Consider the following 24,787-nt stretch of genomic DNA (forward strand, 5'->3'; position numbering starts at 1 on the left):
TTTAACAGAACCCAGTTGACAGTTAATAAACGCATTGTCTCCAACAACGGTATCTGTGCGCCTCAGTCGACTCACACTACACATATGTAATGGTGTTATTAGGTGAACGTACACCATCTCCAGCCAGTACCCACTACCTACCTATAGGGGGCATTTAACGAGTTGAGCCGGTACCTGGGGAGTATAGCCAAGAGGCTGACAGTTGAAGGCCAGATCGGATCCTGGAACGAAGGGGCCAGCCCCCAGGTAGGGGGCTGTTGGGGAATGATGTCACCCTTCCCGAACCTGGTAGAAAGTTCGGGAAGGGAGGCGTAGCTAGGCCGGAGCAAGCCACAGAGCAGCATAAAAGGCAGGAGCCGGAGAGGGTCTGGGCAGTGCTGCCAGCGAAGACTGAAGAACCAGTGGAAGACAGAAGGCCAGCTAGCCAGGACCCTGGGACTCATCTGACCCGCCGTCCTTATCAGGGCAGGGCAGAGTGAGCCAGTGGTACGACCCTGGAAGCTTCGGAGCCCGACGTCCTTATCAGGGCCGGGTCCGAGTGGCCAGTGGTTGAGACCTGCGCCTTGGCTGGGTCAGGTCAAACTGGCCTCCCCTAGGGCCGTGTAGCCGGAGGATCCCGAGACCTTAGCCAGGAATAGGACGAGTACAAGAGGGGCTATACCCTTCCAGGCAGCGGGTACAAGGGCCGTTACCCCTGTGTAGCTAAGGACTGTGTTGTGTAGTGTTAAGTCCTTTGTATTAAATAAGTGTTGCCTCAAATCATCCGTCTATGCCGTCTTAAAGAACTCACTACACATACAAATACTTTCCTCTGTCCGCACATTGGGAGTTTGCATTTGATCATCCATCTAAATTCTCCAAACACACTCCACACTTCTGTTGTCTACTTCTTTATTCCGCAATTTTTATTCTAGGCTATCTTCCACGACTGCCCCATCTGTCCTTTCTCCGTTGGGTCACTTCCACGTAGATCTTCATTTGTTACGGCAACTTGGCGTAACTTGTCTTTTATTTTGGTCATATTCATCTTGAGACCAACTTTGCAGCACTTTTAGGAAAATTATGTGTCTTCAATAATTTCCTGTCATCAATTCAATCCATTGTTATAATAACTGATACGTGTTTACACAAAAAGTGAAATACCTAAATTATCGAATTATGCATCAATAATTATTTTGTTCGAAAATGGCGCTAAAAACGATGTGAATGGTTACGGCTCTATGAGCTACTTATCGCGTGCGCATACATTGTTCACAAACGCCACTGGCAACAGAATAAAACATTTAGAGGCCAAACAACCACACGAGCAGAGAACTATATGAAGAAACGGTTTCTCTACCATCGACCGCACACATTAGATTTTAGCAAAGAGTAATGAATTCGATATATATCCAAGTGCCTAGCCTTTGCAGACCATAAAATTGCACTTTAATTCATGGAGATCACTTTAATACAATTATCCAAGATCTCGAAAACCAAGGCATACATGGGAATCATACTGAATTTCGAAGTAAAATAACTTCAGCTCACACTGAAGTCACAGAGAGCAAATCAGAAGGCTGCGTTGGACGAGAGAACGCCCCTCGACCAAAGCTATTCAAAGTTTAAACAACAACAAAAACTTGACTGGAAAAATAAAGGCACACATATTAATGGATAACATTAACCATATCAGATTTGCTCATGACAATTACAAGCTACGGCAGCGTTGTTGTAGGTAATATGTTTTGTAAATGCGGAAGTTTTTTTGTTATAACACGGAGGTGACGGGATGCCTGTGCAGCGTTCATCTGCCGATAGGTCTCAGTGCCCGCGGCGTAAAGTTGCAGTTACAAGGTGCAATTTCTTTGCAACGTTGCCAAAAGACAATGTTGCCATCCTGCGCTTAACGTGAGCTGCAGCGTGGAGTCAATAAAGTTGCATGTGGCCTTGAAACTTTTCTTTGTACGTGTCGTTTCACACGCAACAAGCACTCTTTGATTGGTTGGATGTGGCCATGTGGTCGTCATGGCGATGCTCAATCCAACATGGCTGAATGTAACATATATAAATATATATTGTGGTCACCAACCAAACTGCACCACTGATTTAGGATAAATGTAATTTCATCATAAGCTGTCAACCCATACGATTTACCCGTATTCTTGTAAAGGGAAATTTAGTTTTTAGGTCCACACGGCATACAGCCGTTTCAATACAACTAAAATTGTGTCTATTTGTTTGTGTTTCTCTCTTGTGATGATGGGACTTTGTAGGATGAACGTTGAGATTTACAAGGGGGCACGGGGTGACCAATAAGCTCTGAATTGGTCTGTAACAAGGTAGGCACTGATATGGGGTTGACAGGTATGGAATGTGGGGACAAGATACGTTTATTGGATGGGCAGAAACAAATTTGGAATGTTGATGCCATCAAAAGGCCACCATTTAAGCCACACAAACCATAGGGTGAGGCCAGAAAACGGCAGATTTCTCTCAAATCTAAAGCCTGACCCACCCCATGCGATACATGGCTGCCAACGCATTCATCATACATGTTTAACGGCATTTTTATTCTGCGACAAAGTTCCATTAAGTTCAGCTTAAGACTACAATCAGTTGATCGCAACAGAGACAACGATCGCCTGTAGCGGCAGTCCTCCCCTGGACACGTTGTCTCAGTTCCACCACCGGTCTTGTCCGTTGTTTTAGTTCACGAGGTGAATCGTGAATGTGCAACGTTATACACTGATAGGTTGCACTGTGGTTAGAACGCTGATCTCCAAATAAAGTAGATCGCGGGTTAATTCCCTTCCAGGGGTCAACTGAACCTAATGTATGTGGCATCCATAGAAATTCCTTCCACATTACAGATAGTCATTGCTATGGATCGACTATTACCCACCATGGGAACGTGGAATTACCACCAACGTCTCTAGGTTACTGACGGAGGGGTGTGTTGCCCCACTCTTCGTGTAAGCAGGGATATACCCTAGACCAGTGGTTCTTCACCTACACTGCAGCCTTGCACCCTTTGGTTCTCAATCGTAAAAAAATGTATGTTAATAACATGTTTGATTTTTTTTAAGTAGTTGTACTTACGTGACCGTGTTTCATTTGTGTTCCAATGACTTATCTTCTAAACAAATCTGTCTGTCTCTAGCACCCCCAGAAAGGGCATCTCTCACCCCCAGGGGGTGCACGCACGCCAGGCTAAGAACCACTGCCCTAGACAGATCGTGAATGTTATGTAAGCTGGGACCAGCCCTTCTTCCTACACGGGAGCTTCATCTTTATTCCTTCATAAAAATGAGCAAACTGAAGCCACGTGAGACTTTTGCCCTCAACCATCTTTGTCCTGTTACATCTTATGCCTCATAAGCGTCTTATGTTGACTATTGCAGTTTAGATGTATATTCACCCTCGCCGGAAGATGGGCGAGTATTGGCTGCATTCGACATTTATAAAACGCTTCCCTCTAGTAATGGAATGGTAGCATAACCTGTTTCTAGTCACTTTTTTACCTAGGTCAAAGGGTGTACATAGTTCATTATCAGTACTGAAGGTCTTACATTCATATCAGTCAGAATGAACCCTCGTCTGACTGCACACGATGAAAGCAACCCGGGCAAGCGCCGTGACGGATGCACACCTACGGGAGGAAGAATAAAAAAGACAAAAGAGCGAGAGACAGTGAGAGAGACAGAGAGGGAGAGAGCATTACTGCCGGCCGGGGACGCGCCCCCATCTGCCCACCCGAGATTCCCTATCACTCTCCGCGCCAAGGTGGAGGGAAGGCGAGCAGAGAACACGGCCGGGTGGCACGACCTCCCATGGTCCCCTTTGCGTGCGCCTCAGGCGGCGGCCGAACCGACGTGCGAACGCAGTCTGTAACGGAAGAGGACGTCGCGCTTGGGGGTCAATAGGCCCATGCCCACGCGGCTCATGTCCATGCCGACGTCCGGCTGGCCGGGCAACAGCTCCAAGTCCAGCAGGGCGAGCAAGTGGAAGATGAAGTCCTTGACCTCGGTCAGGGCTAGGAAGCGGCCGGGGCAAATGCTGTTGCCGGAGCCGAAGGGCATGAGGTACTGCTGGAGGCGCCGCCCGTTCTTGTAGAAGGTGGTCTTCTCCTTGCCATCTTGCACAAAGCGGTCGAACTTGTAGACCTGGGGAGACGGAGGAGGGCGCGTCACGCCAACGGGAAGGGGTCACGCGGTCATTCGCCCCTCTCTCCCCCCCCACTCGGAGAAGCCGAATTGTAAGCAAACGTCGCACAAAAAGTGTTGGTCCGCAAAAGTCAACAGGCGGATGAACTGCACGGTGTAGGTGAATGGACGAGAGTCCATCTCAACGCGTGAATCACTCCTTCAAAAACGCCAACACTCAACGCATCGTTCATCCACCAATACTCCTCCACAGACACTCAACGCATCGCTCATCCACCAACACTCCTCCACAGACCACAGACACCCAACGGCCACGGCACTCGTTCAGCAGCGGTGGGGTGGCACCTCAGGCTGCTCGTAGATGTCCGGGTCGGTGTGCAACGTCTGCAGTGAGAAGGAGATCTTGTCGCCCTTGCGGAGCTTCAGGGTGAAGCCGCTGTCCATCGTGATGGCCACGTCCTCCAGGGCCACGCGGATGTTCATGGGTGCGCTCGTCAGGCGGAGGCTCTCGTTCACCGCGCTGCCTGATGCGCCGATTCCGTGGCGGGGTTCACGCGGCAGGGGTCAGGGCGGTGGGGTGTCAAAGAGAAGGGATCGGGAGGAGAAATCAATGTACGTTGATGTATGTACATGTGAAAATGTAACTTCCTTTGCACCGTACGTAGCCAACCGTGCCAATAGGTGGTGAGGGGGAAGGTGAACAAACTAAGTACAAAAATCAGTCCTAAATAAATTAGTTTTCAGTAAATGAATCAAGGTGGTGGGGTCGAGGTGGAGGGATCAATGTGGAGTGGTCGAAGTGGAACTTCATCGGCTCCACCGTTGCTGATGAACTCACAGCAAGGGCACGAGACGACTGTGATGATGCATACTCCTTCCGGCCCGTGCTCGGCAATTAACGCATCTCTGAAATAGCGCGTTTGGCCACATACGGTGCGAAAGAAGTTCAACACGCACGTACGCAAGATACGTACGTAACGATCCGAAAAACAATTCCACGCCCCGTCGGCGCGCCACACCCACCGAGCATGAGCATGGCGTTGAGGTCCTCACGGCTGCGGCACAACGGGGAGCCCAGCTTAAGCGGCGCTCCGCTCTTCCCCACGGTGGCGTCCACCTCGTCACGCAGGGCCCGCTGCGCAAGGGGGCACTGCAGGAGGTGGTAGAGGCTCCAGAAGATGGCGGGCACCGTGTTGGCGATGGAGCCCCAAAGGAAGGCCAGGTGGTGCCCTGTGTGGGGTGTTGGCGGGGGTGGGGGGGGTGCGATCGGGTAGACCGGTGTGCATTCATGAAGCGCATGGCAGGGAAGACGCCGGGCGGCTGCCATGAGGTTTTTGGTGGCCGTGCCGCCACACGGCTCTCCGTGTTGTTTTCGGGTTGTTGTCGTGCGCTGTTCGGCACGCGGTCCGACGTTCGTCATACGTGCCGAGAGCTTATTAAAGCTCAGTTCTCCCGGATTGCGTTCAAGCGAGCGGAACGGAACGTCGGACATCACGCCGAACAGCGCACAGTCAACCCTGAAACCCCATCGGAAAGATATATTACTTTGTGCATGTAAGTAGGAATTGATTTTTGGAGAGGTTTGGTTGGGTTGGCGACCCACCCTGTCAAATGGCATTCCAACTGGCAAAATGTCACTTTCAGAGCTGGAAAGATTTTCTACATTAAGTACAGAACCACATTTGTTGTGATATTGTTTAGGTCACTGGAGACCGGACTCAGACTAGCAACTCGTATTGCCCTGAGCAACATCATCTCTTTAAAAATAAGCTACTCCGGTGGTTTGTTGCCAAATTCCTAAACTACAAGTGATATGCCAATGTTATTTGATTTCGGGAGATGCTGAAAGAGCCTAAATACTGTACGAGTGCTGACCTTTAACAAAAAAAATTGCAACAGAGATGAATGATGATGTTAAATATTTACACAGGAAATTTGGATTCATATATAGCATTTAAATTCAACTGCGGTACAAGCCAAGAACACCTCGGGGAGCTTTGAAACCTTCCCGTTCAACCCAAGGAGCTTCCCATTCAGGAAAACAATGCTTGAGTTTTCACAGTCGACATTATGATTCACAATTCGTTTTTGGGTCAGGCCACGAAATTATCTCGCCAACTCTGTGCCGTTAAGACTCCTCCCCCACACGAAAACAGCTGAACCAATTAAAACCAATAAAAAAAATTAAACGGCATACCAGCATTCAACTACGCTGACAATGGTAGACCTTCGTTTCAAACGAAACGTTGTAGCGAATCGCTAGACCTGTCGCGAGAATTTCTCTTACAACTTACCGGCGGTGGGCTGCACTGATTTGCACGCGCGACAATTAAGTATGCCTGGCTGCGTCGGGGCGTCGAGTCAACTCGACGACACGCATTTGGTCAGATCGTTTACTTTGACGAACCCGAAAAAATAAATGACCACAACCGTTGGAACAAATTCCGCACCTCGTCGCTCACTCACCTGCCTTGTGGGTGTCCTGCATGTTCTTGTTCGCGTCCCACACGCTCATCCTCGACTGCACGATAATGGAGATATTGCGGCGGCGCGACAGCTTGTCGTGCGTGAGCTCTCGCTTCAGCTCGTCGCGGTGGTGCTTCGCGGAGCCCAGCAGCCAAAGGGGCACCCCGGCCGAGATGAGCGGCAGCACCTTGTCGAACGGCTCAAAGTGCGCCTGCAGCCTCTTGCAGAGGCGGCGGTCGGCCTCGGCATCTCCCGACGTGCCGTACAGCATGACGAAGGTCACCTCGAATATGAGGCGTTGGCAGAAGCTGAAGAGGGAGTCCGTGCGCCAGCCGTGGACGTCGCCGCCCGTCCTGCCCACCACGGCCTCGTTCAGCTCGTGGAAGACCACCTGCTGCAGCTTCGCCATCACGATGTTGGTCACGTTCGTGAGCTCGGCGCCCTGCGTGGACGACGGAGCCGGGGTTGGGGTGGGGGGTGGGCGGGAAATATCCAGGGAGTTGTGGAGGCCAAGTTTGAATTTGTTTGACTGAGCTAGGTGAGAGCTCGAGAAACCAGGGAAGGTGCAAGAGTGAGCCGTGTCGCCAGCGTGACGAAGCAATCAAGTAAAAGAGTGGCGGCCGTGAAGTAACGTGAATGTAAATAGGAGTGGCAACGAACGCGTCAAAGGAGAAATCAAAAATACGACACCGACACGACTGAATACAAAAACGAGAATGTACTTCCTGAAAACCAACATCGGCTCGGACGAACCACTTTCAGAAACCGTTCGGGGGGGGGGGGGGGGGTGCCGTGAAGTCACGGAGACGTCACCGTGCTGACCATGCCACGCAAGGTTTTCAAGCGCAAAGCTTCGTCCCTCTTCTGTGTCGATCACCAGCCCGCACAATCCCGGATTTCCCAAAAAACGGAACGACGGTCTGGCCTCACCTGCAGGAAGGTGTATTGTCGCAGCAGATCGTCATTGCACACGCCCAACAGGGGGTCGTCGACGTGGGGGTGGTCGAAGTTGATGCAGGAGAACTTGGAGGAGAACTCGTGGAAGTTGAGCTGCTTCCCGTGCCGGATGATCGACGGGAACATGTGAGGGTCCATCAGGAAGGTGAAGTATTTGCCTGCGAAAACGACGACAAATTGAGTCAAGAGGCAGAGGTGGTGGGGCGGGGGCGGTGGCCCACGTGGACGCGTTTGAGACGTGCAGATGTGTCGATGTGCGGGCCGTTTGTAGATCCACTGCTGGATAAGTGCTCGAGTGTGAGCGAGTCGATGTGTCCAGCCCAGTCACCCGATGGCCGGCTCTAAACGAAACGTAATTAAGATTTGAGGTTTCTTCTAACTTGTCGAAATATCAGCTCTTAGAATCAAACAATTCAGTTTGATTGACATACGAACAACTCTTTGTGGTGCATAAAAAGATGTGACGCTCGCGCGGATAGAGAGGCCTGCTGAAGTGACCTCAGAAGTAGTTCTGTGACCCCCATTTTTCAAGGACCCTTCCTCCAACACACGGTGCTGCACTGCTCAATGCAAACGTTCCCGAATGAAAATGCGTTCGTCTCACTTCATGACACACAACAAAAACAACTGTTTAAAATAACGCTTAGGCAATCGTTAATGTATCATCTGCTTATCGACAGCGGGCAGTATCAGGCGCACGAACACGGAGATCACAGCGCTGGGCTGTGAAAGATGGCGACGGCACGCGGAGGTCTTTATCCAACAGTGGACAGACAATGGCTGATTATGATGCTGGTGAGTAGGAGAAACGACAGTACACTTGCAGCTGCCGCCATCCCAAATCGACCGATGCTACGCATAAACTGTAACTAGGGGTGGCGCAGATATTACTCGCCACTGGTGTTAGCCGTGCCCGGAATGGAGCTCAGGCCGCTCGATTCGCAGTGAGAGCAACGCTAACCGCTGCGCCCACTGTTCCACCCATATATATTTTAAAAAATTACATGTATCAATAATGTAGTCGGTGTGAGCTTACCTGTGATGAATAGGATGTATAATTGTGCACTCTGCTACCTGTTGCTGTAATTAATACGGAGTGCCAGGAAAAGAAAAAAACACTCCATTGATTTCATATTCTTTGGTTCTTTCGGTAAAGTCAGGTCGATAGAAAGCACAACGTTTCGATCGCAACACAAGCGGTCGTCATCAGGCGATCGAAACGTCGTGGTTTCTATCTACGTGACTTTACCGAAACAAAAAAATTTATAAATTCCTGCAGTCACGAAAGTTTTAAGCCAAAACTCCATCGATTCTTACACGTGCATACTTCGTGAACTTAGGAGGTGACATGCATCGATAGGTTTGATGCGCCAATGTACGCGCCCCGCTCATTGGTGACAGATCACCAAGGGACGTCACAGTCACAGGTCATGCAGAGGCCAGAGACTAACCCGTGACCTGTTTTTATATAAAATGTTGCGATCACCACGAAACCCAGAGGGAGGGAAACGCCGCCCGGCTCGGCGTGCTGCCAAATATCCTCGCACCCGGCCCACCACATCCAGAATACCCCCAGCAACGGCTGTGGCTTTGTCCCCCACCGCTTTCGTCACTTGGCACCTGAGCGCAAGTCTAGTCGGAGACCCAATTTGCAAACCCGCGACACACTTCCAGATATTGCTTCACTCCGTATTCGTTTTCTCTCTCTCGAGGGTCAAAAGGTGACGGGGTGTATGGTGGGGGGGATATTATTTGTATCACCCTTTTGAGTTAATATTTCACGTTGTGCTGGTGCAGCTGTCGTAACAGTGCCGGCGGCGCTGTTATTGGCCCGCGCGACACGAGTGTTATATAACGTGCGGGCCCAGTGTCTGAGCCACTGCGGGACAGAAGCACATCGCTCCTCAAGCTGTCGACTTTGTTGTTGTCCGCCCCCCACCCGCCCCGCACCTCCGATTAGCACGGTTGGCTACGTAGGGTGCGAAAGAAGTTCAACATGCACACGTTAAGGGGGGGGGGGGGGGGTGGTTGTGTGACCCGCGCGTGGTGCTCACAACGTGGCCCCAGGGCTACGAGACCGCACCGCGAGATCGCTGTGCGGACGCCGCACACTCTGTATCCCACTGCGCAGGTGTCCGTCGACGTTGCGCTGCTGTGTCGTAGCTCCACCCGTGTGTTTTCCACCACCGCGATGTCCGACGTTTTGCCCCCCCCCCCCCACGAACTGGAGAGAGCTTCTTCGGGTTCGGTTCTTGAAGGATCTCCCAGCAACGTGGAGCGAAACCGTCGGACATCGTGAGCTGGAAGCCAGCGACAACCCCGGGGGCGGCCACGACCCGACCAACGCATGGGTGAGCGACGGTGCTGGGGCGCCCGTGTGCCCCCGAGAGCAGAGAGAGAGAGACGAGGAGGAGGAGGAGCGGATGGCGCACCGTGTATGAGCACGGTGAAGACGTCCCCGTGCTTCTTCTGAAGACGCAGCAGGAACTTGGGGGGGCACTTGGAATACTCGACCACTCTTCCAAAGAAGGGGATCCACGAGTGCACCAGAGGAGGCTCCCCCTTGCGCCTGCGTCACATGGGGGATGGATGGTGGTCCGGGGAGACATGGGGCACATTAAGCGAGATTCCTCCCACGACTGAACGGTTATTACTCCTGAGTGAAGCGCAAAGTCGACCCAAGTTGGAGCCCTGCTGGTGTCATGTAAACGAACTATAAAACTATCTTGTTTTTTTTATTGAGGTCAACGATAGTGGCTTATCACGTGTGGAAATGTATAGCAGCGAAATACTCTAAACGCACGTTGATTCTAAATGTGGAGGAAAAACACGGAGAAAAATCCACGCGACCACGGGGAGAAAGGCACACGCAAACTCCACATATACAACAGGCGTCAGGGTCGGGATCGAACCCACGATCTCCTGCATTCCAGGCGAGGTAGTTAACATCTCGCCACCCAATATCTGGGGTGGAGCACCCAATTCCTTATTTCCACTGCACTTGACAGAATGAACTGTAATGTACAGCTGTCACTGGGTGATTGACGAACCAGCTCTCACTAACTGGGAACTGTTTATACTTTAATGGATCTGTACAAAGGGTTCCAGTAGCATTTGCAGTGGTTAGGCAAGAGAGAAATAACAATCCCACATCCACGAGTCACACCTGCACTTGCAAACCCAGGTCACTCTCGCAAGCGAGACTCCCCTGGTCTCTTGAGTTCTCACATGGTTAAATAAAAAATGTTTTTGCCGGTCCCCACTTGATCTGAGGATTCTGTTAAAACTCTCAAAGAGGTTTAAGTGGGTTACACAACTGCCCTCAAAGTGCCGGGAGCTTCATCGCGGCGAGGAGTTTCTATGACTGGTTACCTGTCAACCCATACGGTTTTCCCCGCATTATTGTACAGGGAAATACATTTTTCAGGTCCATATGGCATACAGCCGTTTCAATACTGGCAAAAAAAATCTTATTTGTTGTCTATTTGTTTGTTTCTCCATTGTGATGGGACTTTGCAGGATGAACGTTGAGATCTATAAGGGACACGGGGTGACCAATACGGTCTGAGTTGGTCTGTAATAAGGGAGGCACTGATAAGGAGTTTACAGATTTGTGATTGGTTAATACGCTCAAATGATTTGCCCATTGAACAATTTAACAAATCGTTACGATTCCTGATCGTTGACCTTGCGATATGCAGCAAGTGTTATCGGCTCTGTGAGGCTATGCTGGGGCTATAGATATTTTAGGAATGTTTCTGCTCCCCGCATTCACAACCCCCCACTGACCAGCATGGCGAAGTATGGTCGTATAACCCCCGCGTCCGATATGGCACAACCCCCGATTAGCACGGTTGGCTACGTACGGCGCGAAAGAAGTTCAACATCCACACTAGAGGTGTTTGGGTTCGATCGCGTAAATGTGAATGTGTCGTTAAACCCGCTACCACCCGACACAGCCAACTAGTAAGGTTTGCCACGTGAACGTAACGTGCCAATTCGTCACTAGTTCAGCACACACCGGCCGTGTGTTGGAGAGTAAAACCCACAACGTCGACACGGTCCACGTGAGCGCGGGATTGCCTTGTCCAGCCTGCAGTGGCGGCTCGTGAGTGACCTCTGAAAAGACGGCGTTCTAATGAAGAACAATCTCGTCATGTCATTGGCCTTCGCGTTAAAGTGATATAAGCGTGTTATCTACCAACGGTAGGCATTTATAAACAGTACGAAACAAAACAGCAAAGCACTCAAATGTTGTCCCCATGAACCTCAAGTCCACATTGCACAACCACTTTGACACTGCCAAAAGCTGTGAGCTGCTATATTTTTTCGCACGCTGTAACCGCACGTCGTGATTTCGTCTCTCATCGCAGCCACAGGCGTCTTCTCCACCGCTCTGAATGGGTCTCAAGCGGCGTGGCTACAACGCTGGAGGCGAATCGCAGTGAATGAATGGAAATCTCTCACTCGGAGGACGCCTTCGCCAACACCCCGATGACCTCCCCGAGGCACAACTCAGACTGTGGTGTCGCAGCCGTTTTTGATATGAACAACTTAAAATGTTATCTTCATTAGGCAATTCACTTCGAAAGAATCACTATATTTATTTGGAAGAAAAAAAGACAACGAAATTATTTTTAGAAAATAATTTTTATTACAAAAATAACACTGGTCAACACACTTTTTCTGGCATAAGGTAGTCCAACGGTTTTAATGTAATTTTGGGGTGCTGATTCCAAATCTGGCATCAGTTTTTGTCTATCACATCAGGTTTTTGAGATATCAAATATTGCATTTTCAATCAAAACTGCAGAAGGAAAATATTAAATAAATGTGGATATCTACATACAATGATATTATAAACACACTATCCTAAAAATGCAGCACCATATTTTAACACTAAAGCAGTCACTGACTCGCAACAACTTGCAATCATAAGTGACAGAGTTAATTTCGGGTAAAATCAATGAAAATGGGGTATGCCGATAGCATAAAAATTTGATGTGATAGAGCAAATCTGAGATCACATTTGGAATCAGCACCCTGAAGTTTGTCTAAAACAGCTGCAAAAGTTCAGGCCAGAAAAAAGTTTTTGTTGTTGTTGACCAGTGTTATTTCTCATGCCCAGTTGCTGGCGCCCCGAGTTTGGCGAACCGCGCCTGTCCAGCAGTGGATCGGGATCGACACAAGTGCCGCACGTGTCCAGGACACGGCGGCGTGCCAGTGGAGGCTGGGGGGGCTGCCAATGGCACTGACCTCGCCAGGTCATCTCCAGACTGAGCTCCATCGGCGCTCGTGAGCCCGCCCGCCTGTTTGCCGAGTGCTGATGCGGGGCCCCTACGCCCTCGAGTGTCACTGTGTGTGCGTGTACGCACTGTGTGTGTGTTTACTGTGTGTACACTGTGTGTGTGTGTACTGTGCGTGTGTACTGTGTGTGTATATACTGTGTGTGTGTGTGCACTGTGTGTGTGTGTACACTGTGTGTGTATACTGTATGTGTGTGTACTGTGTGTGTGTGTACTGTGTGTGTGTACAGTGTGTGTATACACTGTGTGTGTATACTGTGTGTGTGTACACTGTATGTGTTTGTACTGTGTGTGTGTACTGTGTGTGTACAGTGTGTGTATTCACTGTGTGTGTATACTGTGTGTGTACACTGTATGTGTGTGTGCACTGTGTACACTGTGTGTACACTGTGTATACACTGTGTGTGTGTGTACTGTGTGTACACTGTGTGTGTGTGTACACTGTGTGTGGGTACTGTGTGTGTATACACTTTGTGTGTGTGCACTGTGTGTGTGTACTGTGTGTGTGTACACTGTGTGTGTGCACTGTGTGTGTGTACTGTGTGTATATACATTGTGTGTGTATACACTGTGTGTGTACACTGTGTGTGTGTACTGTGTGTATATACATTGTGTGTGTGTATACATTGTGTGTGTGTACTGTGTGTACACTGTGTGTGTGTACACTGTGTGTATATACATTGTGTGTGTGTATACACTGTGTGTGTGTACTGTGTGTATATACATTGTGTGTGTGTATACATTGTGTGTGTGTACTGTGTGTACACTGTGTGTGTGTACACTGTGTGTATATACATTGTGTGTGTGTATACACTGTGTGTGTGTGTACTGTGTGTGTATACACTGTGTGCGTGTATACACTGTGTGTGTATACACTGTGTGTGTGTGTACTGTGTGTACACTGTCTGTGTATACACTGTGTGTGTGTACTGTGTGTGTATACACTGTGTGTGTGTATACACTGTGTGTGTATACACTGTGTGTGTGTGTACTGTGTGTACACTGTGTGTGTGTACTGTGTGTGTATACTGTGTGTGTGTATACACTGTGTGCGTGTATACACTGTGTGTGTATACACTGTGTGTGTGTGTACTGTGTGTACTGTGTGTACACTGTGTGTGTATACACTGTGTGTGTGTGTACTGTGTGTGTATACACTGTGTGTGTGTATACACTGTGTGTGTATACACTGTGTGTGTGTGTACTGTGTGTACACTGTGTGTGTGTACTGTGTGTGTATACTGTGTGTGTGTATACACTGTGTGCGTGTATACACTGTGTGTGTGTACTGTGTGTACACTGTGTGTGTGTACTGTGTGTGTGTATACACCAGAGGTGGGACAAAGTCATTGTTATGCAAGTCCAAGTCGAGTCGCAAGTCATCAAATTCATGACTCGAGTCCACACCTCACACTGTGTGTGTGTCAACGCCGTAGCCATGGAGTCAACATTGGAGGGGACCTAATCTTCCAGGGTGTCTGGGGGTCCCAACCCAGAAAAATATGTAAATTTGAAAAGTCATTTCCTGCCTAAAATATTAAAAAATTCACTAACACACGGGATGGACTTTTATTTATTTTTGACAATGTCTAATAGTGTATTGTATTACATTGCTGTTTTTACTTTTTTACCATTTCTTGTTTCATTGTATGTAATGGCAGAGATTCGGGATTAATAAAGTTCAACCATAACCACAATCATATAAACAGAAATCTATGCATTGATTTCTATGAAGACAAGTCCAGATATTGTGGCCAAGGTTTAGCAAATTGTTATTTTATTTACAAAGCATAGCAATCATTTTTTAATAGCAATATATTGGGGGGGGGGGGACATTTTGAGCATATTTGAATATTGGGGGAAGGATGTGTCCCCCCTAATATATATTATAATTACGGCCTTGGTGTGTATGTTGAACTTCTTTCGCACCGTACGTAGCCAACTGTTCATTATTCATCGCTGCACTCACAGCACCGTCGCGGCTGCCGTGCCGCTGCTGAGCATTTCTGCCGCTGCTGCTATTGACATTCCTGCTTGTTTTGCTGCTACGACAGCTGGTTATAATAATTATGCTCTGTAGCGTTAACACAAACTGCTTCTGCTGCTGCCACTGCAGCTGCTGCTACTATTGCTGCTGCTCCCACTCCTGTAGCTACTGCTGCTGTAGCTGCTGCTACTGCCGAAGCTACTGCTGTATCTGCTGCAGCTGCTGCTACTCCTACTACTCCTGCTGCTGTAGCTGTTACTACTCATGCTGCTGTAGCTGTTACCACTCCTGCTGCCGTAGCTGTTACTACTCTTGCTGCTGTAGCTGTTACTACTCCTGCTGCTGTAGCTGTTACTACTCATGCTGCTGTAGCTGTTACCACTCCTGCTGCCGTAGCTGTTACTACTCTTGCTGCTGTAGCTGTTACTACTCCTGCTGCTGTAGCTGTTACTACTCCTGCTGCCGTAGCTGTTACTACTCCTGCTGCTGCAGCTGTTACTACTCCTGCTGCCGTAGCTGTTACTACTCCTGCTGCTGTAGCTGTTACTACTCCTGCTGCTGTAGCTGTTACTACTCCTGCTGCTGCAGCTGTTACTACTCCTGCTGCCGCAGCTGTTACTACTCCTGCTGCCGTAGCTGTTACTACTCCTGCTGCCGTAGCTGTTACTACTCCTGCTGCCGTAGCTGTTACTACTCCTGCTGCTGTAGCTGTTACTACTCCTGCTGCTGTAGCTGTTACTACTCCTGCTGCTGTAGCTGTTACTACTCCTGCTGCTGTAGCTGTTACTACTCCTGCTGCTGTAGCTGTTACTACTCCTGCTGCCGCAGCTGTTACTACTCCTGCTGCCGTAGCTGTTACTACTCCTGCTGCTGTAGCTGTTACTACTCCTGCTGCTGTAGCTGTTACTACTCCTGCTGCTGTAGCTGTTACTACTCCTGCTGCTGTAGCTGTTACTACTCCGGCTGCTGTAGCTGTTACTACTCCTGCTGCTGTAGCTGTTACTACTCCTGCTGCTGTAGCTGTTACTACTCCTGCTGCTGCAGCTGTTACTACTCCTGCTGCCGTAGCTGTTACTACTCCTGCTGCTGTAGCTGTTACTACTCCTGCTGCTGTAGCTGTTACTACTCCTGCTGCTGTAGCTGTTACTACTCCTGCTGCTGCAGCTGTTACTACTCCTGCTGCCGTAGCTGTTACTACTCCTGCTGCCGTAGCTGTTACTACTCCTGCTGCTGTAGCTGTTACTACTCCTGCTGCTGTAGCTGTTACTACTCCTGCTGCCGTAGCTGTTACTACTCCTACTGCTGTAGCTGTTACTACTCCTGCTGCTGCAGCTGTTACTACTCCTGCTGCCGTAGCTGTTACTACTCCTACTGCTGTAGCTGTTACTACTCCTGCTGCCGTAGCTGTTACTACTCCTGCTGCTGCAGCTGTTACTACTCCTGCTGCTGTAGCTGTTACTACTCCTGCTGCCGTAGCTGTTACTACTCCTGCTGCCGTAGCTGTTACTACTCCTACTGCTGTAGCTGTTACTACTCCTACTGCTGCAGCTGTTACTACTCCTGCTGCTGTAGCTGCTGCTACTCCTACTGCTGCAGCTGTTACTACTCCTGCTGCTGTAGCTGCTGCTACTCCTGCTGCTGTAGCTGTTACTACTCCTACTGCTGTAGCTGTTACTACTCCTACTGCTGTAGCTGTTACTACTCCTGCTGCTGTAGCTGTTACTACTCCTACTGCTGTAGCTGTTACTACTCCTGCTGCTGTAGCTGTTACTACTCCTACTGCTGTAGCTGTTACTACTCCTACTGCTGTAGCTGTTACTACTCCTGCTGCTGTAGCTGTTACTACTCATGCTGCTGTAGCTGTTACCACTCCTGCTGCTGTAGCTGTTACTACTCCTGCTGCTGTAGCTGTTACTACTCCTACTGCTGTAGCTGTTACTACTCCTACTGCTGTAGCTGTTACTACTCCTGCTGCTGTAGCTGTTACTACTCATGCTGCTGTAGCTGTTACCACTCCTGCTGCTGTAGCTGTTACTACTCCTACTGCTGTAGCTGTTACTACTCATGCTGCTGTAGCTGTTACTACTCCTGCTGCTGTAGCTGTTACTACTCATGCTGCTGTAGCTGTTACTACTCATGCTGCTGTAGCTGTTACTACTCATGCTGCTGTAGCTGTTACTACTCCTACTGCTGTTGCTGTTACTACTCATGCTGCTGTAGCTGTTACTACTCCTACTGCTGCAGCTGTTACTACTCCTGCTGCTGTAGCTGCTGCTACTCCTGCTGCTGTAGCTGTTACTACTCCTGCTGTTGCTGTTACTACTCTTGCTGCTGTAGCTGTTACTACTCCTGCTGCTGTAGCTGTTACTACTCCTACTGCTGTAGCTGTTACTACTCCTACTGCTGTAGCTGTTACTACTCCTACTGCTGTTGCTGTTACTACTCATGCTGCTGTAGCTGTTACTACTCCAACTGCTGTAGCTGTTACTACTCCCGCTGCTGTAGCTGCTACTACTCCTGCTGCTGCAGCTGTTACTACTCCTGCTGCTGTAGCTGCTGCTACTCCTGCTGCTGTAGCTGTTACTACTCCTGCTGCTGCAGCTGTTACTACTCCCGCTGCTGTAGCTGCTACTACTCCTGCTGCTGCAGCTGTTACTACTCCTGCTGCTGTAGCTGTTACTACTCCTGCTGCTGTAGCTGTTGCTACTCCTACTGCTGCAGCTGTTACTACTCCTGCTGCCGTAGCTGTTACTACTCCTACTGCTGTAGCTGCTACTACTCCTGCTGCTGTAGCTGTTACTACTCCCGCTGCTGTAGCTGCTACTACTCCTGCTGCTGCAGCTGTTACTACTCCTGCTGCTGTAGCTGCTACTACTCCTGCTGCTGCAGCTGTTACTACTCCTGCTGCTGCAGCTGTTACTACTCCTGCTGCTGTAGCTGTTGCTACTCCTACTGCTGTAGCTGTTACTACTCCTGCTGATGCAGCTGTTACTACTGCTGCTGCAGCTGTTACTACTCCTGCTGCTGCAGCTGTTGCTACTCCTGCTGCTGCTGTTGGAGGTCGTGTGGGGACACGTCCAGGACTGGGTGGACGCGAGGCACCACGCCCCGGAGGGGTCGTGGCGGGCGCTGGGCAAGGAAGGCGCAACAAAGGGGAGAGAGGAATGGGGGGAGGGGACCCCAAAAGGATTTGTTGGCGGGGAGAGCGGAGGAGATGGTTTATCAAGAGGTGTTGAGACACGGGCTGGGTGCTCCGGGAAGGAAATGTTGTAGGCAACAACAATAAAGTTGTGAAAAATAAGAATCGGTTGAACGGAGGCTCTCTCAAGTTGGCTTCCAATCCGGCAACAAGTCGCTGTGACGTCCCGAACTGCCAAGTGGCTGCCGTGTATCGCCGCAGCGGAAACCAATAAACACAAGCGACTTGCAGTCTGCCGATTTGGTATCCTCCTCCCACGCTCTGGCAAACTCCGCTGACCTCCATCTCCAGAGGAGAGTCCTCCCAGCCCGCATTCACCCCCCCCAGCCCGCATTCACTCTCCCACCCCGTTACTCCCCCCCCAGCCCCCACCCCCCGCATTCCCCTTCCCGTTACTCCCATGCCCGAGCCCCCCCCCCCTCTCGGACCCGAGTCACCTCGCTCCAATGCCGCCCCAAGTCGCCCACGCGGCGCCACCGCCCGCCCGCTCTGCCCGCCACGTGCAGCTGCTGCCTCTTTGGGGTCCCCGTCCTCGTACAAGTGCCACGGGAGTCTTCTAATCTCTTGTTGTGACTCACTGCACGACACCTACTGTTGGAACTACTGCTGCTGCTGATAATTATACGACTGTTACTTCTGCTGGCAAGACTACTAATGCTGATGACGCTACTGCTGCTGCTGCTACTGCTGCTCCAGTCCCACTACTGCTGCTACTACTGCTGCTGTTAATACTACTACGACTACCACTGACAATACTGCTGTTAATACTACTAATGCCACTGATAATACGACTACTGTTAATACTATTACCACTGATAATACTATTACTACTGTAGTGGAGTAGCGCGCGGGGGTTTTGCAGTGTGCATGCACGTGTCAACTGCGGACAGTGAGGTCACGTCAGGGCGAACAGGTGCAGAGAGGGAGAGAGGCGACCAATTAAGATGCATCGCGGTGATTGGCTGCCTGCAAATACAAACACGGTGTAGGCGCCTCGCAGGCGGGAGATGGAGGCGATAAGCGTGGCGGAGACGCCACGTGAGCGACGGCTCAAAGAGGGCTACTTGAGGTCTCTTAATGAGTGAGGGGTTATAAGGTGATGTGCGGAGAGTTGGTTGGAGTGAAGACAAGAGAGAATTACGAGAAAAGTCCGGGACCCCACACCTCGTCCTCTCCAGCGGTGTTGGCTGATCCCCTGCTGGAGGCACGGGCGAGGTTGGAGGAGTGAGTGTGATCAGGCTAGCAGTAGAGAGGCTAGCAGAGTGTATATTAAGAGGCTAGCAGTGGAGAAGCGAGCAGAGTGCAACATAGCAGGCTAGCGGAGAGAGAGCGAGCAGAGCGGAGCAGACGAGGAGTACAAGAGGAAGAGTTGCGACGGAGTCACGTGGTGTTGAACGCGAGGAGTTCTGTACCAATAACGTGACACAGGAGAAAAAAAAAGAAGTTGTCCGTGTGAAATGACACCACTACACTACCACCGATAATACTGCGACTACCGCTGGGCATGTTGCTTTGATTCTGACGCTGCCGCTTCTCGTATCGCTGCTGCCGATGCTGCTGCTGCTGTGGTGGTAGCAGCAGCAGGGTTCGGAATTTCCGGCTGCAGTGCAGCAGGCGGCTCATGGAGCAGGGACCCTCCTGGCAAGAGTCACCACGCGGCTTGGCGGGTAAACCGCGGTGTGGAAGGTGCACTACTCCAGCCCTGCAGTATTTGTACTTTTCTCACGAGCCGAAGCAAAAGAGCGGAAAGAAAGCTGCATCAACAGATTACACGTGGGATACCCCCCCACCTCCTAGCCCCCCCTCCCAGCCCTCCTAGCCCTCCCCCCCAGCCCCCACTGGGGGGATGAGCGCCAGTGCTCTGCGGATTGCGGAGTGGACACGGTGTGTGCGGTGCAGAGGGGATTGGGGCAAGGGGCACACAGAATCTCCGTCCCACCTCCCGTGTAGTGGGGCCCCGAACGCGAGTGGGTGAAGTGTGTAACGTGGCAGAGCTGGAGGGATACGTGCAACCCTTGCAAGGGCTTGCTCACGTCTTCCAGTCCACGAGTTACATAGATCCGCAACCTCCGTTAGCGTGGTTGGCTACGTACGGTGCGAAAAAAGTTAAATATCAATGCATCCCCTCGATACAGGTTTTTTTTGTTTGGCCTACTCTTCCATAGAAGAGGTGGAAGTACCCATACTTTACCCCACCGCACCCGACCTGCTGATTGGCTGTACACAGCTGGGTCAGGCAGAGGTGGGTAATGGGGTCGGGGTGGGGGGATTAAGAACCTTGCCCCCATTGTTTCAACTGCCACGCCGGGAGATCGCCTCGAACCAGCGCTCTCGAGATTGCCTCGAACCGGCGCTCTCTCGATTGCAAGTCCTGGTGCACGACCCATTTTCACCGCGCGAGCAACTAAGAGGGCAAATCCTTGATGACAGCGGGCGCGTAGCATCGTGCCGCTTCACACTTTAGCCCGGGAGCCGACTGCAAACAGACCCCGCTACCTATTCACTCGGCCTACCCTCTGTCGAATTCCAATCGGGGATCACGAACATTCGTCACGCAATGCGGCGACGAATGAGCCGTGGCTCCTCGCCGTCTTTACAAGCGAGTGGAGAAGAGAAAGCCCCCTGCTGTGGTGACTGCGTGTCTGTCGCGCCAAATGCAGCAGCAGCAGCATGGGGAATGATCCACTGTTAACAACCACATCACGTGGAGATATGCAACGTCCTTGATTTAGTCCAGAGCAAAGAAAGTGACACGCGCGCTCCGCTGAGCAGCTTCCAACCGCGGGTCCCGTTGGATTTATTATGGCATGTCGCTGGCTAGCTGACACGTAAGGTCAACTGTTGGTCATTCTTAAACAAAGCACTGTGAGCGTGCCAAGGTAATCCAGGGCATGCTCTGCCAATATTGCCATTGCAGGCACATGCATTGCACCCCACGTCCTGTCGCTCTGCAGAAATCCTCGCCAATTTTCTAAAGCTGCAATCAATTAGTGAATCGATCGAGGCTGTCGACAATCCGAGTCCGTTGACCGAATGTTGTTTTAAGACGTGAGCAGACAATGGGTACAATGGCATTATCCATCTTTCATTGTAGCCAATCCACGATCCTGCGACGTAATATTCCACCAAGCGCCTGTACAAGAGTTGTTTTATCTCTGTATATAACGGTGATGGGTGCTGGACAGATGGGTACATTTCATTCGGAGCACCGGGGACCATGCCAACCGCGCTATACCACCGCTCCCTCCCAGGGTCCACGATGGAGGGTTTATGCAATTTCACCCCCATTCTAAAGCTCCACCACGATGCAGAATAGGGACTCTTCCCCTTGAGTTACAGATTTTAAAAAAAACCCACTTAACAGATTAAGATCATCTCTCCCTGGTGTCACAGCTCGAACACAGGGGCAGATACTTTAAAAGTGCTGAATGGTGGGAAAATTCGATCGGCAATCCAATGGGGTCGTCTTGCGACACTGGGAAACTGTTGCAATGTTTGACATATGTGCATGACGTTCAAGACGTTAACTTTAAACGTATTTTATCAGCTACGGGGATCTTCTCATTGGAACGAAGCCAACAGTTGCTTTCCCTGCACGTGGTTTTGCTAGAGTGAAGCGAGACGTATCACTTGGATATATCAAGCTATATACAATTGTTTCATAAAAAAATATATAGATATTTAAATACATCCCCGTGAAAGCTGTCTCCCGGGCTATGTCTCGAGGCAAAGTTTAATCTGTTCTGCAGACAATTCCCCTCATGAATCTAACTCTACATATTGGTATTTTCATATTATATACTTTAAAATATATATACAGGCGATCTCAGTTTTAACGACATAATGTGTTCCTGGAAACCCCGTGGTAAATCGAATCATGTTTTCCCATTTCCAATAGAAATGGTAAACGTCGCTTGCCTATGTGTTTGTCCTTTTTATCAGGCACATTTAAGAGGGTCCAATAGGTACAATTTCACAAACTCACTCGAGATTAACAAAAACTCCACGCGAAGTCACATTGGAAACCAGACTGACTCTGTTCAAATGTGTTCAGAGTCATATCTCTGACAGTATATGATGCATTGTCTTTAAAACTGATCGGTCCACACCAGAGACAGCTTTCTTTAGAGCCAAGTCTCTGGTGTGGACCAATCAGTTTCAAAGACAATGCATCATATACTGTCAGAGCATGTTTTTTGTTTGCATGTTCACCACAAGTATATGTGGTTAATATCGACATGATTCATTGCAAAATATTTCTGTTTGGTGCTTTAACAACTTAACACAACTGTGTTATTGCCAGAAAGGGTAACACCTATTATTATATGTTGATACTGGCAAGATAACTCCCATGATGTAGTCAATCGAGTTTCTGCGGCGTAAATCGATCCGTGCACTAGGCCCGAATCGTGTCTTCTGCTCGGTTTGCTCTGCCACTATTCTACATCCGACTCTACCAGCTATGACTTGTCCCCTACATCCGCTGCAAAGTTTAGGATTACACCCTCTGAGATGGATACTCCTCAAAAGTCTATTCCTGGGGATGCACGCCTCATTGTGCGTAGACCCACCACAGTGCTTCAGAAATCCGGAGGAGTTCCACAGAACTCCGCGACTACTACAGAAGACCGCCGGCAAGACAGAACAGCGGTCAGGAAGCGAGCAGCAGAGGCGAGGGAACTGCACGAGAAAACACGGTTATCTACACAGGGTCTCATGAAGCTATTGAAAGAAGCCTGGAAACTCTGCAAACTATCAGCAGCCTAGAATCTATAAGGCCCAAATCAAACTCTACCTGTGTTTAGTTTAGACGTGTTAAACTTGAGCTTTTTCGTCTGTTTGTTACGTGTGCTTAGTGCACCACTGCCAATGTAGTTATTATCCCATCATTTGGATCAAAGTCTACGGGCTCCCCGAGGGAGCAAGAGACACATCCTCTCAAGCGGCTACGTTCACCATAAAGCGGCCATTATTCGTTCCGCTAATGCGACGACCTTGTCCATCGAGCACGTTTGTGCAACTGGGTGCCGTTTTGCAACTGCGAGAAGCCCGATGCCAACGCCACCCCCCCCGTGCCGGTCGCCCTCTCGTCGTTGTTTCGTCGAGACTTTGCGAGCCACCGATATCCTTCCAATGGCTCAGAAGACCGAGGAAGCCGGCCACTTGCACCTCCGGTTTGGCCCAGTTGGCTACGCACGGCGGCGAAAGAAGTTTGCGCGGACACAGTCGCTGTCTTCCGATGCCCTCCGCCGTTCGAGTGCGGTCTGTGAAGAGGAAAGCCATGCTGCCCCACGGCGTGTAGCGCCTCCGATTTGGCACGGATTGGCTACGTACGGCGCGAAAGAAGTTCAACACACCTATTGCACACACACTTGCTTGCAGTCACTGCCCAGAGCACACACACACACTATTGTGTGTGTCTGTTGAACTTCTTTTCCGCGCCGTACGTAGCCAAACCGTGCCAAATCGGAGGCGCTACGTCTTGGCCCTGACATCACGCCGTGGGGCAGCATGGCTTTCATCTTCACAGACCGCCACTTGAACGGCGGAGGGCATCGGAAGACAGCGACTGTGTCTGCGCAAACTTCCGCGATTCCATTCATAGGAAGCACCGCGACTTTTTGTTTTGGTATCCTGACATGGTGCTAGCTGCGCCAGGGATTCGAGATCTGCTGTGGCGCTCTTTAGAGCCAACGACGTCTCCATCCCTCGTCCGAGGAATGTCATTGTGGATGTCCTCTGGGGTTCCGGGCAGTGCCTTCATGGTTTGTTACACGAGCGCGCTCCACAATCTATTCTGAGGCCACGTCTGCATGCCGCTGGAGGCTCTGACATCAGAACTCCTTGGAATGTTCTGCCCCTGTTCTGCCTGGGTTACTACCGGCTTCTCTTATTTCCTCCCATAGATGAAAACAAACACGCGCGCACACACTGTACATTGGTGTTGACCACAAATATCCCCAAATGAAGGACCCTCCTGAAATAGTCTTCGGGTTTCCCTGGGTAATTTAATAATTACTGTCTATTATTATTATTAATATTATTAAAGTATCATCGCCATTCAGAAGCACCCACCAACTTCCCGTCTTCTCACCTGCGCCGCAGCCCCAGCAGGTACTGAAGGCCGCCGAAGACGAGCAGAAGGCAGAGGACGGTCACCGCCAGAGACATTGCAGGGCTCCGGCTGCACCTGCACGGAACGAACGACAACAACAACAACAACGACAGCAGCAGCCGCAATTAGCCACCAAGCACGATGGCATCACCACGGCGAGGCGCGTGTGGACGTTGAAGGCGTCACGGAGCAGACGTCGCGGGTTTGAGCGAGCGAGATGACTGGCAGATGCCCAACACCTGGGGGGGCTTCCACACCCCCTCCACCACCTCCTCCTCCTTCACTGGAGCCAAGGACACAGTTGGCACATTTAGCACGGGATGGAAACGCTGACGGATAGACGCCCACTCGAGACAAGCAACGCACACTCCTACACGTCTCTACCACCCCTCCACGTGTCTCACCACCCCCACACGGCGCGGGTCTTTACTCTCCGCCCGTGGTCCTCTTCGCTGCCGAGGCGCGCGCGCACTGAGGGAGCGAGCGCGGAGGGCGGCGTCCTCCGGGTGCCGAGTGACTCCACCTCCACCAACCACCACCAACCACCACCACCTCCTCCTCCTCCCCGCCGCCGCCGCGAGATGCGTGCAGATGTCGATGTTGCTGCTCCAG

At 50.6% G+C, this 24,787-nt stretch overlaps 1 protein-coding gene across 1 annotated transcript; it reads right to left on the reverse strand.

Annotated features, from left to right (window-relative positions):
• Positions 1-1,510: 1,510 nt before the first annotated feature.
• On the reverse strand, positions 1,511-24,383 carry CYP7B1 (cytochrome P450 family 7 subfamily B member 1). Its single transcript, XM_078856354.1, has 7 exons — positions 24,155-24,383; positions 10,001-10,137; positions 7,542-7,726; positions 6,612-7,053; positions 5,169-5,375; positions 4,491-4,669; positions 1,511-4,145 (listed from the first exon to the last, which is right to left on the reverse strand). The coding sequence occupies exons 1-7, from the start codon at positions 24,229-24,231 to the stop codon at positions 3,834-3,836; spliced, it is 1,539 nt and encodes a 512-aa protein (XP_078712480.1). The 5' UTR covers positions 24,232-24,383; the 3' UTR covers positions 1,511-3,833.
• Between the last annotated feature and the right edge of the window lie 404 nt (positions 24,384-24,787).

The sequence above is a fragment of the Lampetra fluviatilis genome, chromosome 5, assembly GCF_964198595.1.
Source record: "Lampetra fluviatilis chromosome 5, kcLamFluv1.1, whole genome shotgun sequence".
NCBI lineage: Eukaryota > Metazoa > Chordata > Hyperoartia > Petromyzontiformes > Petromyzontidae > Lampetra > Lampetra fluviatilis.